Here is a 17,167-nt window from a genome sequence, read left to right on the forward strand (position 1 = left end):
TTGGCTGAAGAGTTCATTGCTGGGTTGGTCTAACATCAGTTTGAAGTTGATCAGCCAATTTTTCACGAAAGAAAAATGTTGTATACATTGTAGATAAGGCATTATCATTTTCATGAAGAAAATCTGCAATTTTGGTATTGACTTACTCCTCTGTTGCAGCTGTACACCTTTTTGTGACCTGTTCATGGCTAGTTGCAAAGACAGGGAAACAGAGGGTAGTACATGGTGCCTTTGGTTCACTGTGGGAGTAAGTTGGCTACTTCTGATCCTGAAATGATAGGAGAGGAAAAAATAGGTCTAAAGATATCATGGTTTATGCCCTATCCTTTTTTTTTATATTATTGTAAAAACAATAAAGCAACAACCTTAGAGGAGAAAAAGAAAACCCAGAATTCCACTGACCTAAACATGATGTTCTTCACTGAAATCTCTGTTCATTTGTGTGCATGGTTGTAATCACGGTGTCCATAGTGACTGTGGACATTTTTAATAGTTCTGTGTCAGGAGTTCTTAACTATTCTGTTCCATGGACTCCTTTGGCAGTATTTTTAGTAAAGCCTATGGATCTCTTTTCAGAAAAATGTTTTTAAGTTTTTAAAATAAAATATACAGGATTACATAGGAGACAATTATATTTAAATGCACTTATTAAAATAGTTTTAAAATTAGCTTGTGATATGGTAACACATGCTTTACTACCAAAGCATTAAATAACAAGATGTGACAAAGCCATCGTCACCTTTTCTGAGTAATTGTGAGCATAAATATTTTGAAATTGTGGATCTGAAGGTGGAGGGGAGGGCAGAACAGGTGGGGAATTTCATGCCTGGTGATCTCTATTACCTGGGTGAAGGAAGAGGCTTAGCGTTTCTAGAATGTGAGGAGTTGGGCTAGTGTTGAAGAGTGTTAAAGTTTTGGAACAGATGGGGCAGCATTGCTTAGTTCTTATTGTGTCTTAGGTACTGTACAAAACTTTTTATGTATGTTATTTCTTTTAACACTGAGAACACTCTCATGAGGGATAGTTGCTACTGTCATCTTTACTTGACCGATGTGGTAACTAAGCTTGGAGAAATTACCGACGAATAGATCATTCACTGTTCTTCAAAGGAAGTCTACCTAAATAATCCAGAAGTAATATCCCTGATTGGTAATGCAAATTCAGGGCCTCATTGGTGACAGCATTAGGATTCAGTCCTAAACCTTTGATGAGAGCCTGTTTTACTGCCTTTTGTCCACTTCTGAAACTGAGAAAGATAATTTGTCTTATCTAGAAGATAAATCCTGAAGCTCACTGTTGGGTGATTTTTCTCCTGAAGCTACTGTTGTAGAAACCCGAACAGGAAAGGCAGTAGGATGGAGGCCGCAGAAGATAGGATAGGCTCTGGATTGTTCACACCTTCAGTCAGCTCTTTGCAGGACCACAGTCATCTCTACTGGAGAGGTTCTTCCTCTGAAAAGTCACATGGGACATATCTGCACCGCATTAACTTTATAGCTTTTCATCACTGCTTCCTCAGGGTTGTTTGGGCATACGTTGCCAGGGCATTATAATGTAAGCGTAAATTTTCTCGATGTGGTCTAAGGCTGGCATAATCGAAGGACAAGAGGCAAAGGGTTTGGGGCAGGCCACAGACCAAGTACTTCATAAGTGACAGTCTCTAATAAGGGTCCGATGTATGCAGGAGTCTTGGGACAGCTCTGGTGCTCAAAGCAGGAGGCATGTCCCAGGACAGCAGCTTGTAGAGCCTTCAGCAAAAACTGATGAGGCTTCTGGATGTTTCCTTTTCCCAACCACCTGAATAAGTACCATTCACTGAGATAAACATATGCAGTAGGCGTGCATATAATTGTTTATTTAAACTGCTAAAAAACGCGTGTGGGAAGTTGGATATGAGAGAGGTGCTTAGAACCTGACTCACACAACCTAGTTCCCTCATTGCAGACTGACGAATGGGAAATGTTTTTACTCTTCCAACCCAGATTTCACCAATGAATGCAACAAATTTACAGAAAACAGAGATTTAAGAAATTTCAATAAATCTACAGAAAACAGAGATTTAAGAAACTATACGCACCTCTCAAAAAAAAAAAAAAAACATTGAACAAAACAATACTGCAGTCTTTCATGAGATTGGATGTTTGCACTGTCTCAAAACAAATACTGCTACGGTCTCTGTCTTTGATTTATTTATTTTTTGGTCAAATATCTTTAGAACGTCAGGCTCAAGGCCAGAAATAAATAGAAAATGTTTTATAGTCCTTGATTTGATAATGCCAATAGCAAATCATACCTGATATTCATAATAAATAAAGTTTCTCTGGCCAGGGGCAGAGGGTGGGGGCTGCCCTTGGAGCAGTGGAAAGCTTTGTAAGCCAGCCTTCCAAAGTTGTGTGAAACAGGAAAATTGTTTCTTTTTAAATTTAACACTGAGAATTAAATGATTAAAATATTATCATTTCCAACCTTAATTCAGAGAGATCTAAAGAAAATGAGTTTAGAAATCCTCCTAAGTTACAAGTAATTTACAAATCTGGGTTGTTTTTTATTAATTGGGTGGAGAGCACCCTCAGTAACTTTAGCAGGGCTTACTTGTACCAAAAAGAACAGAGGGTTTTAAAAAAAATTAAGTAAATAATTCAGTAATTTTGAGTTCAATTAAATGCTTTATTCAAGGGGAGTAAGAATTCCTGTTTGATCTCTTGTAAACAATAATTTCAAATAATGAAATTTCCTGTAGGAAACAGGTGCTCTTTAATATTAACATAAAAAGAAATAAAAATGCAAATACAAAAGTACTTAGAGAATGTTTATTTTGTGATTTAGGGGGCTTGCTTTTCCCTCCCATCGGCTGAAAGATGTTTAGTGACACTTAATAAGTACTCGGAATAAGATTTGTTCTAAAGCTCTCTGTATGCTGTAATTGTATGTCCCCTTTGCCCTTTAAATTTGAAATAAACTTGAAATGAAGGGTGGAATCCAAACAGGCTGTTAGAGAAGTAGAAATGATAAGTGATTGATTTTTCCCAACATAGATAACATTGCCTATTTTGTGATTCAGCAAATGCTGCTATATACTATCAGTGAAGTGCCTATTTCAACAAGAGATTGTGATGTTGCCTTTAATTTATTTGCAAATGCTGCTTTTATGTCTGGGTTTTTCTGTGCAGCCCAGGTAGTAAGTGCAGAGGGGAAGCTGTTTTATGTTTAGGGAGGATAGGAAAGAAGGGCAGGAAGCATTCAGAGGCTAGCCTGTTTCCCCCAGGACCGTCTCTTCACTTATGTGTGTTCAGGCCCCTTTCCCCCACCCCTCCTGTGACTTGCCCTTGTGTTGTACCTGTGCAGAACTAGAGTCAAAACCACATCTCTCTGACTTCCCAGTCCGGGCTTCCAAATACTATGAAATCCTGTCTGTGTAGGGAAGGCAGAAGTGTGGTCTTTGGTCAGCATACTTCCCAGATACTTTGTAAACTGTGCCAGGTGCCTTTGGTAAGAAGATGAGTAGAATTTGTCCAACCCCTGAGAAGCAAAAGATGGACAAGCAAAGAGACATACCTGACCAACAAGCATTCTTAGCCAAAGGTTGTTCTGATTTTCTGGATGGGCTGGTTTGGGAATTGCTTGGTTGCCTGGGTTTAAACCTAAGTCACTCAGAAAACTAATAAAATAGCAGTTCTGTTTTCCATCTAAAATAAACCAACACTACTAAACCTTCCTCAGTCTCTCATCTTGGCAAGAGAAGGTGTGAGGTTTGTGTCAGGTACCGTCTAAGACCTTCTGAGAGCTTGCCTTTCCAGCCTTTCATCCCTTAGCTTTGCTCACACTTCAGTTAGTTTTGCCTGTTTTTCCATCTCTGAGCTTTGTTACATCTATCTAGAATGTCCTTCCTCTTTCCCATGCTACTGCATATGCACTGGCTAACACCTGCTGGTCATTCCAAGGCGAGCACCACCTGCTTTTGCTAGCCTCCCTAGTTTTCTAAAACCCTGCTGGCAGCTTCTCTGAACCATGTGGCAAACCCTGTATCCCTGCTGCTGCAGGCTCGGTTGATGTACAGAACGTCCCCAACACTCTCCAAGGCAGTGTCTGACCTGGTAAGAAAGCACTGCACGTTGTCTCTAAACTCCCAAGAAATTAGTTATAGGAAACTTCTGACTTTGGAGAAATCCTATTTTTACTTTATTACAAGTTCTCTAGAGCCAGCCTGATGGAACTGACCCGACAGTGCCTGGACTTGGTGACTTGTGCCCTCAGTTCAGAGAGGTGCACAGGTCACTTGCCTGAGCTCTGCTGCCACATGACCTGAGCCATTCAAGCAGAATCATACCTGCTGTCTTGTCCTGTATGTGGTGTCCCTCAAATGGCTGTCATGAAGGTCATCCTGTCTTTCCCCTCAGTGAGAGAAGGATGGTGGAAGTGCTGGGGGTGGGGGAAGTGACCAATTGAGGCCACATGTTGGCCTCACCTTGGTTCTCCAGCCCTCTCTCCTTCCAAATCCAGTAGCACTTTATCTTGCTTATTGTGATGACCACTGCAAAGCTTTTGTTACAGCTATTTTTGTATGCCAGATTGAGCTCCTTGAATATACAGATTATATCTTTTTCACTTTTATATCTCCTTTCACATTTAGCAAAGTACCTTTATATGGAAGATATTTAATAAGTATTGAAATGGCCAAAAGAATGGATTAACACATGATCTATAATAAGGAAACAATAATTCATTTAATCAGTGTGTATTATACACCTGCTGTGTGCAGTCAGTGTTCTGGTGCTGGGGTTAAAAGGTGCTTCCAGACAGATTCCTATTTGATGAGCTTCTCTGTGGTGTATCTTCTGATCTAAAATAAAAAGTGTGACTGGGCTGTTGACATAGTACTTTTCAAGAGTCATTTGTTAATTTGTCAGTTTATGTATGAACTACTATGGCCTTTCCAGTTCTAGAATTCTTTTGTGCTTCTTTAAATTTCTCAGGGTCAACAATGACTCTCTAGCCTTGTTTTGAATAAGTGCAGACTTTGATCTGATCCCTACCACCTCTGCCCATTTTTCTAGCTGTGTCTCTTGGCCTGACTGAGCTCATTCCTCTGCCCTTTCCTCTTTATCCTGCTTCTTGACTTTTTCTTAGCTTCTCATTTTTTTGCATGGTGAATCTCACTGAACAAAAAGCAATGAGATAAATGGCTTCTGATACATATCATAAATAAAGATTTAATGCAACACGCTTGACATCATGAACCATATATTTTAATGCTCTGAACTTGAAGTGTAGAAATAACTTTTCGTGAGGAGGGTGGGGAGACAGAGGACTTATGAGCTGATGCATGAGTATTCAGAATTGAGTTTTACTGTACCATTTCATAGTGTCTTCTGTTTGTAACATGCTTAGATGGCTGAGGTCAGACATTTCTGCGTGGTGTGAGTGGTGTGAGTCTGTGTAGTGCTTGGAAAAAGCATCTTTGGAGAGCAAAAGGAAAAGGGAATTAGCTACTATATCATTATCATTAGCTTGTTAGTTGTCTGATAGGGAAACACTAATTAAAAAGCATTTGTGCCTGTTTGGGAATTACCTGCCTATATTAGGAAGGAAAAACAATCACTAAATTGGCAAAACAACAATAAAATCATACTACAAATCATTAAAAGGGGAAAAAAAGGCAATGGATGTGCTTTGAACTTCCAACTCCTTCACAGCTCATCATTTCTTGATGCCCTTTGTGCTCAAGGAATCTAATGATACACAAAGCTTCATTGCCAGATACTTCATTAATTCCTCAATCCATTAGGAGCCTTAATGGCCTATGCCATTGGAATAAGTATGGAAATCCAGTCCCCCAAGAAAGTACAGTGCTCTATAAATCATACTCGCTCGAGGATTCTCTAAGCCCTTGACACAGAAGAATAGATGAAAAATCATTGTACTTCCTGAATTGCCTTATCCTAAGAGGCTCAGAATAATCAACATCCTTTAACCCTTTAACCCTCAACCCATGGTTCTCAAAGTGTGATCCCTGGATCAGCAACATCAGCACCACTGGGAACTTGTTAGAAATGCAAATTTGGTGGCCCTAGCCAGACACACTGAAACTCTGGGTGTGGATCCAGCAATCTGTGTTAAGCAGGTCTCCCTGTGACCTGCTCTAATGTCCCTGTGGCATACTTCTATAATGAAGGCCTTTTTTTTTTTTTTTTTTTTTTTTTTTGACTGTTAAGGAAAAAGGTGAGCAGGTCCATAGCTTCATCCTAATCTACTTGTTTGGATTCAGTTTAATTGAGCAAACCTTCACTGAGTAGCTGTTACATCCCAAGCATCCTCTCAAGGAAAATGACACTTTAAAATCTCTCTAGTGTCATCTGTGCTAGCATTTTCCTGCTGTGGTTGGCCTGCCTGGAGGGCAGCCCCTCTTCAACTTTGTTCTAAAGCACCAAAAACAATGATCCTCTGGGCTGCCTTATTTGACTTCTCAAATCTCCTTCATTAATTGTCATCCACCAGTTGGTTCCTCATCCCTTTCCTAGAGGGACACTGACACCTCTGAGACCTGCAGGAAGAATGGCCCTGTCTTTCTGAATCTTTTCTGCTTTCAAATGCCTGATAATCTTGTCTTGCCATTCATAAGCTCCCTTCTATCCCTGTCCCTCTAGAATTACTTTTGCCTCTACCCCATCCACTGCTAGCGAGGTTCTTTCCCCCAGGGGACAGACTGTTCAACCCTAATCTTTTTTTTTTTTTTTTTAAATATATGGAATGTATTGTCAAATTTATTGTCAAATTATTGTCAAATTTATTGTCAAAGATGCCCTCTTAAGTACCCATCACCCACCCTCCTCTCCCTCACACCCCCCATCAGCCCTCAGTTTGTTCTCATTTTTTAAGAGTCTCTTATGCTTTGGCTCTCTCCCACTCTAACCTCTCTCTCTCTTTTGTTTTTTTCCTTCCCCTCCCCCATATGTTCCTGTTAAGTTTCTCAGGATCCACCTAAGAGTGAAAACATATGGTATCTGTCTTTCTCTGTATGGCTTATTTCACTTAGCATAACACTCTCCACTTCCATCCACGTTGCTACAAAGGGCCGTATTTCATTCTTTCTCATTGCCACATAGTACTCCATTGTGTATATAAACCACAATTTCTTTATCCGTTCATCAGTTGATGGACATTTAGGCTCTTTCCATAATTTGGCTATCGTTGAGAGTGCTGCTATAAACATTGGGGTACAAGTGCCCTTATGCATCAGTACTGCTGTATCCCTTGGGTAAATTCCTAGCAGTGCTATTGCTGGGTCATAGGGCAGGTCTATTTTTAAATTTTTGAGGAACCCCCACACTGTTTTCCAGAGTGGCTGCACCAATTTGCATTCCCACCAACAGTGCAAGAGGGTTCCCATTTCTCCACATCCTCTCCAGCATCTATAGTCTCCTGATTTGTTCATTTTGGCGACTCTGACTGGCGTGAGGTTATATCTGAGTGTGGTTTTGACTTGTATTTCCCTGATGAGGAGCGATGTTGAGCATCTTTTCATGTGCCTGTTGGCCATCCGGATGCCTTCTTTAGAGAAGTGTCTATTCATGTTTTCTGCCCATTTCTTCATTGGGTTATTTGTTTTTCGGGTGTGGAGTTTGGTGAGCTCTTTATAGATTTTGGATATTAGCCCTTTGTCCGATATGTCATTTGCAAATATCTTTTCCCATTCCGTTGGTTGCCTTTTAGTTTTGTTGGTTGTTTCCTTTGCTGTGCAGAAGCTTTTTATCTTCATGAGGTGCCAATAGTTCACTTTTGCTTTTAATTCCCTTGCCTTTGGGGATGTGTCAAGTAAGAAATTGCTACGGCTGAGGTCAGAGAGGTCTTTTCCTATTTTCTCCTCTAGGGTTTTGATGGTTTCCTGTCTCACATTCAGGTCCTTTATCCATTTTGAGTTTATTTTTGTGAATGGTGTGAGAAAGTGGTCTAGTTTCAACCTTCTGCATGTTGCTGTCTGGTTCTCCCAGCACCATTTGTTAAAGAGGCTGTCTTTTTTCCACTGGATATTCTTTCCTGCTTTGTCAAAGATGAGTTGGCCATACGTTTGTGGGTCTAGTTCTGGGGTTTCTATTCTATTCCATTGGTCTATGTGTCTGTTTTTGTGCCAATACCATGCTGTCTTGATGATGACAGCTTTGTAGTAGAGGCTAAAGTCTGGGATTGTGATGCCTCCTGCTTTGGTCTTCTTCAAAATTACTTTGGCTATTCGGGGCCTTTTGTGGTTCCATGTGAATTTTAGGATTGCTTGTTCTAGCTTCGAGAAGAATGCTGGTGTGTTCAACCCTGATCTTAAGTGCAGAGCTCTATTCAGAGGAACACCTAGAACCTCTATCAACAAAGGGTAACAAGAGTAAAAAACTCAAAGTTTACCTTTCTCCTAATAGCTGTTTCCCGAACCCAAGGCCTCATTATCCTGTGCCTCAGTTTTTCTGTGGCTTCCTAACAGTTTTTCCACCTTGATCCCTCTTGCTGCTAGAGTGGCTACTTTTAAATACTAACTCTATCATTTCTCAGCCTACTATCTTCAAATATGTGCCTATGGCCAAAGCAGGGGTCAGCAAACTAAGGTGTTTGTTTATTGTTGTATATAAAGTTTTACTGGAACACAATGACACTCATCATTTGCAGATTATCCATGGCTGCTTTTGTGCTACAATGGCAGAATTGAGTGGTTGCAATTGGGACTATATACTACACAAGCCTAAAATATTTGTTATCTGGCACTGTAACAAAAAGTTTGCTACCCATGGTCTATAAAGTTTAGTCTGTTTACACATAACATACTGGTATATTTGAGTTCAGTTCTGCCAGATTACAATATGCTTTCCCTTTACTCCTGTCTGTGCTGCTTCTGTTTCCTTCCTTTCATGCCTTTGTTTGAATTTATTATTTTTCCTTATTCTGTTTCGTTTTTCACACTATAAGTTAATTGGTACTTTCACCCTTGTCCCAAACAACTCAAGAACCTTAGACATTTTAAATGTCACTTTTACTGTTTCTTTCTTATACGCTTTAGTTGTCATCTGTTCATGTTCTCTATATTTGAAACCCAGAAGACATTACTATTATTGTGCATAAAGTCAATATTCATTTAGACTTATCTACATATTTAGCATTTTGGTTGTTCTTCACTTCACACTTACTTCTGATCCTTGTTTATGAAAGAAGAAGGAAAAATTCCTATGTTTGCCCTCACATTTGAATGATAGCTAGGCTGACTATAGACCAAATTTAATTTTCTTCCAGAAACCAAAGACATTGCTTCATTGTCTTTTAACATTCACTTTTGCAAATTAGAGATCTGATGGTAATCTTATTTTTCTCTTTTCTGGAAGATTTTGGGATTTTCTCTTTTTATTTTGAAGTCTAAGATGTGTTTAGGTGATTCTTTTTTCTTTTTTTTTTTTTTTGTTTTTGTTTTTTTTTACTTGATTCTACCTGTTGGGCTTTTTTTTCAGGTCTGGAAAAAATTTCTGTTATTTTGTCTGTTTTTATTCCTCTAAAATGCCTTTTGGAAAGATAATAGAATATCTGGATTTTACCAAACTGGTTAGCATTTGTGTTCTATTTTACTTATTTTGATATTCTTCTCTGTTCTATAGGCTCCATCTTCCAGTTGCTAATTTGGGATGTAATCCAATACATCTTGAGTCTTCTTTTTCTTTTTTTTTTTCTTTTTTTTTTTTTTTTTAATCCACTCACCCAGCCCCCACCCTCCAGCCCCCAGGCGCCAACCCCTGGTCCCACCCGCACCACACCCCCCCCTCCATGCGGGTGCGGGTGTGGGTGGTGTGTCAGGAAAGGTGCAAAGCTTGGGTGTGGCTTCCAGCAGGTGCAGTGGGATTTGGCCGGTGCGGGCTGCTGGGAGCGTGCCCCTTGTGAAGTGGGGTGGGGCGTGTGGGCAGGGCGGGGTGGGGCGGCGCCTGGCCAGGCCGCTTTGCTGTCCGCAGGGGAGGGGCTGAGGGAGCAGTGGCTGGGGTGTGTTTGGCCCCAGGAGCTGCGCTCCCTGGGGAGAGAGGGACGGGGGTGGGGGGTGGGGGGCCAAAGGAGAGGTCAAGGAGGCCAAAGGCAAAAGCCTATAGCACCTGGTATTCCCAGGTGGTCTCCCATCCAAGTACTAACCAGGCCCGGCCCTGCTTAGCTTCCGAGATCAGAGGAGATCTGGCATGTTCAGGGTGGTATGGCAGTAGATGCCAGTGGCTGCAGCTGGGAGCCTCAAGAGCCTGCTCCACAAGTCCCAAGCCCAGCGGGTGCCGCGCCTCACCCATGCACCTGCCAGCCTAACTGCCTGCCTGCCTGCCGCGGGCCTTGATTCTTCTTTTTCTTAATGTTTATTTATTTTGAGAGAGAGAGAGCGAGCATGAGTAGGGGAGGGGCAGAGGGAGAGAGAGAATTCCAAGCAGGCTCTGTGCTGTCAGTGTGGAGCCTGACGTGGGGCTTGAACCATAAACCGTGAGATCATGACCTGAGCTGAAATCAAAAGTTGGACACTTAACCTACTGTGTCACCCAGGCACTCCATCTTGATTCTTTTTAACAATGATATTTTGAATGTCTTAGAGCTATGTAGTTGTTCATTTTTTTTTTAATTGATGGGATATATTTTGGAATCTGTATCATAATCTGTACTGTACCTCTTTTAAACTCATCTGCTTTCACTTACCTGACTCCTTAGGTCAGATATTCTTCTATTTGGTGATAATCATAGCACCTCTCATTTATTTTTGTTTTCCTTCAAATGTTTCTGGTTTTTAAAATGTCTGATTGTATTTTGGTTGCACGTCGTGGGTGTACTTTTTCTTTTCTCAGCCCAAATGAAAATCTACTTGTCTTGTTGGTGAATGATGGGTCAGATCACAGGACTCAGATTCAGATCAGATAGGATGACCTCACCTGCTGATGATAATTGGGGCAGGATGGGCCATGGGCTGGTCTGACAGTGGGTAGCTTGTCTTTTAGGTGTTTGCTTCCACTCTTGGCACTGGCCTTACCAGAACTGTCTCCTCAGAGATATCTACTGTTTTCTGGGGATTTGCTCCCTGGGGTTAGTTACACCTTTTCTTGATAGTCAGTACTATTAGGGTTTCACTCTTTTTCCTTTATCTTTACTTAGGGGTTGAAGCTGGGAAGTTTGTAACACAGGCTGACTCTACCATCTTGATCCAATCAGCAATGTGTTTCCTGAAGGCCTTCTTCCCTGTCTTGCCTCCAAGCATGACTCATTGCACAGTCATTCTGGTTCCACATAGCACTTTGTCTCTACTTCTTTCATAGTGCTTATTCCACTGTAACATTTCTCAAGAAGTATCTATTTGTCCTTGTCTTTGCCCTGCTGAATTAAATTCTGTAGCTAAGACATTGTGTAGGTGTCAGATTGCCATAGACATTTCATCCAGGGTACAGAATAACTGGTTTAGTAGTCAGCAAGTGAAAATGGGGTTTGGAAATGTAACATAGGCTATACTATAAGATACAGAATGGCTCCCCTACTTGGTTTTATGTATTTATCTCCTCAAGAACCTGCTTGATGTTTAAGTCAAACTTTCCAACTCTATGAATAAACATCTTCCAAAGCATCAAATTATACTAGTTTGAAGTTAGATTGATTTTGCAAAGGATAAAGTTGTATCCTTAGAGATGACTGCCTCTGGGGGAAAAGAGGGCCCTTCCCTTATTAGATTCCAAGGATTGAATCCTCACTGGGATTAAGTGTATTATCTCTGTTTCCTTTGCCTTTTTAAAAAAACTTTTTATTTCTTTCTTTTTTCTTTTTTCTTTTTTTTTGAGAGAGAGAGAGAGAGATAGAGAGCAGGGGAGGGGCAGAGAGAGAGGGAGACAGAGGATCCAAAGTGGAATCCAAAGCAGGCTCCATGCTGACAGCAGAGAGCCCAATGAAGGCTCAAACTCATGAACTGTGAGATCATGATCCGAGGTGAAGTTTGATGCTCACCTGACTGAGCCACTTAGGTGCCCCTAAAAAAACTTTTTGAGAGAGAGAGAAAGATTGTGTGTGCATGTGTGCAAGTGGGGGGAGGAGCAGAGGGAGAGAGAGAGTCCCAAGCAGGCTCCATATTCAGTACAGAGCCTGACATGGGGCTTGGTCCCATGACCCTGGGATTATGACCTGAACTGAAATCGAGAGTCAGACGCTCGACTGAGCCACCCATGCACTCCTCCTTCACCTTTTCTGGAAGGTCTCTGTTTAATGAGGAAGCTAATGATGGAAGAGGCTGGAGTTACCAATTCATTAATTAGCTAAATCACAATACTCTTTCCTACTCTTAAAAAATCCTATTTAATTAGGAAAATAAGAAACAGTTTCTCCTTTCATATCTGTCATTATCTGAACTTATTCAAACGCTGGCATCTAGGTAGTATGATTAGGCTCTTAAAAGACCGATTATGCCTGGGGCTCCTGTTATGAATTTTTGCTATTATATCTACCATCACATTTCAAAAGATTGGAATTGGCAAAAAGATTCCAAAATAACAGGGCATCTGGGTGACTCAGTCGGTTAAGCGTCCGACTTCAGCTTAGGTCATGATCTCACAGTTCGTGATTTTGAGCCCTGCATTGGGCTCTGTGCTGACAGCTCAGAGCCTGGAGCCTGCTGCGGATTCTGTGTCTCCCTGTATCTCTCTGCCGCTCCCCTTCTCTCTCTCTCTCTCTCTCTCTCTCTCTCTCACTCTTTCTCTGTCTCCCTCTCCCCCTTACTCTCTCAAAAATAAGTATTAAAAAAAATACTACCAAGAATTACCAAGAATGTATTGAAACTGATAACAAGAATTGCCAAGACATCAAGATATTAAATAATTCTTTTATTCAGATTATAATGGATCTTGTTTCAGTTCTGTGTGTTTGTGTGTAGTTTTTAAATCAGCTAAGCCACATTCTTAACCCCCACTTTAAAAATGCTTCATTGCATATTGAATCTAGATGTATAGGGAGATCAGATAAATGCCTGAAGTGTAGAGCCCCTATGGGGACTAGTGAGAAATAAGACTGCTCATATGGACCATAAGGGCCTTTTCTAAGGTTTCCTCTTCCATCTCATGCTGTTCCTTTTTTTCTGGAATCTTTTGGAGATAAGGAGAAGCCATTGAAGGACATTTAAGCAGGGGGCTGACCTTAGATTTATGTTGTAAGGAGATCACTGGCCTTTTCCTGGGGAGGATGATTGAAGTGGAATGAAATAAAAGACCGGTTAGGAGGACACTCCTATGCTGGGTACCATGAGCAGAGGCAGTGGCAGTTGATATAGATGGATAGCGAAAGATCAGAGCAAGATTAAGGTACAGAATCTGTAAGACTGAAGTTGCTGATCGGATGTGAAGGCAAAGAAGAGTGAAAAGTTAAGTGCACATTGATTCTTAAGGTCTGTGATAAAATACTACAATCCCCAAAAGACATTGAGTTTAAGTACCATTCCTGTCCCAGGAAGGAAAATGTTCCTATAAAAGAGCACACCAGCATTTGATCAGATTGCAGACCCTTTTTATCCATAGGAATGAAAAGTCAAGCTTTTAGATCATTCTGTTTCTTCTGCTTTCTGAACCTTATTCTACACCCACTGTTTCTAGTCCTTAAGTATTTACTAATTGTACATATAGTGAAGCTGTTTGATTTTTCTCATCTTTCATAACAAATATACTAATAATGTCTAGGGCCAACTGTATGTGATTTAATTTTTAGACTGTGGTAGTTTTTAGATTGCTGTTTTTATTTTCATTCTCTCTTCAGGCATAGTCAGCTATGAATACTCAACAAAATCATGCCCTTTGGGGTGATTTTCGACTTTCTTACTTTGGGAAGCATATTTTTGTGTCAGTCATGTAGGGTTCAGATGTGTATTATTAAGCACTTGAGCCCCTATTTTCCACATTGGACCATTTAACACAGTTCCTTGTAAATAGAAAAATTAGACCATCTGTGTGCTATTTTGGATATTTCTGAAGACTTCATCTAACTTAGGAGAGTAGGTACCTGTATTCCAAACCCATATTCTATCTCTTGATGTACCAAAAGTCCTGCCATGCAGGAGGTAAAAGGGAGGTAACTTAAGCATTCATGGGTGATTTATAGGAGCACCCTGGGGGCTTTTCCTCACTGTGACTGGAGAAGCATATGCAAAAGGCTTTGGCTTTCTTAACCACAGATGTTTCAACATGTGTTTGGTAGTATGTGACCATAGCAGTGCGTTTCATTAGAAGTACATGACTTATATTTTCACAGTTGCTCTCACCACTAGGGCCCCTGGAGGGCCAGGACTTGTTGATGTAATCAGTTTTCTGCATCTCTAATAGCTATTATTCTCTGAAGTGTGGAAATAAGCTGAGTTACAGAGTTTGAATTGATATTCTTCATTTTCACCCTACAGAAATGCATCTTCTGCAGACACCGGGTCAAGAAGGTCTCTGGAGCCTGCATCCAGTGTTCCTATGGCCGTTGCCCAGCCTCCTTCCATGTCACATGTGCTCATGCTGCTGGGGTGCTGATGGAGCCTGATGATTGGCCATACGTGGTGAACATCACATGCTTTCGACATAAGGTCAACCCAAATGTGGTAAGGCCCTCCTTTCCTTCCCTGATGCCAGGACTGCATAAGAATTCCCTCCTGTCCCATGGCTAGGATGCTCTACTCTGTAATGTTACTTATTGTTGACATGTCTAGACTGTGAGTTCCTTGAGGTCAGGGATTGTACATTATTATTTACTTGTATTTGCCCAGGACCCATCAGTGTCTGGCACATGCTAGATACAATAATTATTTATTGAGTTGAATAAGTGAATGAACAGATGAATGAATAAAATTCTTTATGCCTGTTCTGATTTTGGATCTGTATGTAGGTCTAACTGAGTATGGCTGTATAGATTGTGCACCGCACATATCCAGGATGAAGGTGAGATCACTTCTGAGAAGGGAATGATGTGAAAGTACCACTTGAAAACATGCAGTGTTTAATCCATGTACCTGTACATTCTGGCCTTTGGGTTTTATTTCATCTCTTCTGGAAGAAACAAAGAGCAGTAACACAGTAAAGAGTGAATGGAGGTGGTCATAAACATTTGGGTCCTTGTTGTCTGTGATGGGATCAGCTAGGTATAGCATGTGGAGGCCCTAGGAGGAATGAGGACAATTTCAGAAAAGGAGAAATGTAGAAGGGAAGTATAGAGGTCACTTTTTTTCTGTTTTTTTCTATTTCACTCAGGACTGAACCTATTTCTGGGAAAAGAGTGTTTGCAAGTAAATAGCGTGTGAATTTAACTATAAATTAGTTTACCTGTCCTTAGTAAATGGAATCTTTTGTCTGTTTTAAGTGCTTAGAAAAACTAGGACAGTGTGGAGATGGTTGATATGCCTTTGTTACTTTTCCAGTTCCCTGTAATTGTTTTTTGCTGCCAACAAGGAGGCTAAAGCTTCAGCTTTGCTAACTTGCTGCCCTTTGTTATCCCTGGGAGGCTTGGCCACTGACTATTTGCAGCCTAACATGCTTGTCCTATGTCTCTAATAACCTTCTGTGAGCAGACTGCCAGGGTGTCAGTATGGACTTGGGGAGTCATGACCCATACACAACAAATCTCCTGGATTTTTAATGATTCCAGCAACTTCCATTGGCATTTTGAGAGATACTTGATGTTTGCGGGTTGAGACTTTGTACGGATGTGTGTGAATGTACAAATGTACGAAATGACACCACCGTCACCTCTATTTTAAACTTATTTTCCATGTTTTAGGTGACAAGTTGCATATTCATTCATGCTTTTTCCTTAATTTCTTGAATTAATGGGCTCTTGCTAAGAATAGTATTATATATTCAGAAGAAAATACATTTTAAAAACTTTAAAAAATGGCAGTAATAACACATTGCATTACTGTGGTGCTTTGCCATTTACAGTGTACCATCAATACCTCATTAGATGACACATGGGAATGCATTTGAGATGTGAATCAGATCATGACCTCCAGAGTAGTTTGTGTTCACACTTGGATTCTGCCAGCAGCACATATGCAACCTTGTGCAAGTTTTGCCCTCTAAGCCTCAGCTTCCTTGTCTAGAAATGATGGCATGCCTATGCTCACCATGTTGTTTTTAGTCCATGGCACAGAATAAACACTCAGAAAATGAAAGCCATATTATTACTTTCTCTTTTACTACTGCTGTCCTGCTGCTGGCTTTGGTGCTACAATTCTGTGTGAATGAGGCCACATGAGTAGTATTATCCCTGCTTCAAGGATAAGCAACCTAAGTGCCAAAAGGTATAATTCCTTGTCCAAGTGGATTCAGTTAATGAGCAACAGGTGCTGGAATGTCAGTGCTTTTTCAGCTCATACTCTATTATTTGTTGAATTCCCAACTCCAAACCCTGAATGGAGCTAGAGGTGTTCATCTAAAGCTTTGCTTGGGATCACACATTCTTATTCTAATATTCCAAAGCTCTGTGGTTACTGATGATTATATTGAAGTTGCTATTAAAGAGATCCAGATGTTTAATCAGGACTTCATTCCTCTTAACTGTGATGTGTGGTTCAGTCATGTTTATATTACTGTTTGTTTCATAAATTATGACCAAAAAGAACATCTACTCTCCTCTATAGATTGACTTTAAGTTTGGTACACTTTGTCAAATGTGAGGAAAACATCATATAATTTACATTAAATGAGTTTTTCCTTATGAAGGTAACATTTTAGCATTTCTAAATTGCCTTGAGAAGTTCTCTGGCAGGAAGTACTGTGAATACTACATTTCCAAAATATATTTCTGGTAGCTATTACTTATCCCTTATTCTTCATTTGGACTTCAAGTATGGATTCTTCCCCAAAATGTTTGACAACTAACCAGAAGGAATTCATGGAATCTGGTAATTTGGTTCAGAGCATTGTGAATTGTCCCTGTTTACATTGAATATGCTTTAGTTTTCAAGCATACAAAAGTTCAAATTCATTCCAGTATTTCTCTTCGTGTAAATTGCATATGCCAGGGGTTGTGCTCTCAAGAGCTGGAACCATAATGTGGCTATATTTTCCACCATACCTTGATTATTTGAGAGTAATGGACAATTGCTGAATCATAGCAGTGAAAACTGTAAATAAAATTCAGGCTAACTTGGCAGCCTAATCCAGTCATTCTACAGAACAGAGGATG

General features: G+C 40.5%; 1 protein-coding gene and 1 pseudogene across 21 annotated transcripts in view; one reads left to right on the top strand and one right to left on the bottom strand.

The window, feature by feature from the left end:
• Positions 1 to 17,167, top strand: part of KDM4C (lysine demethylase 4C) — a 440,224-nt gene that overhangs the window by 354,236 nt on the left and 68,821 nt on the right. For all 21 annotated transcript variants that reach the window (XM_086685236.1, XM_086685237.1, XM_086685231.1 and 18 more), the window contains one exon: positions 14,400 to 14,585. In XM_086685236.1, coding sequence (XP_086541362.1) covers positions 14,400 to 14,585 — 186 coding nt within the window. The remainder of the gene's footprint in view (positions 1 to 14,399; positions 14,586 to 17,167) is intronic.
• Positions 10,096 to 10,214, bottom strand: LOC147574804 (5S ribosomal RNA; annotated as a pseudogene).

This window comes from Puma concolor, chromosome D4 (genome assembly GCF_028749965.1).
Source record: "Puma concolor isolate L17-30 chromosome D4, mPumCon1.1.hap2, whole genome shotgun sequence".
Lineage (NCBI taxonomy): Eukaryota > Metazoa > Chordata > Mammalia > Carnivora > Felidae > Puma > Puma concolor.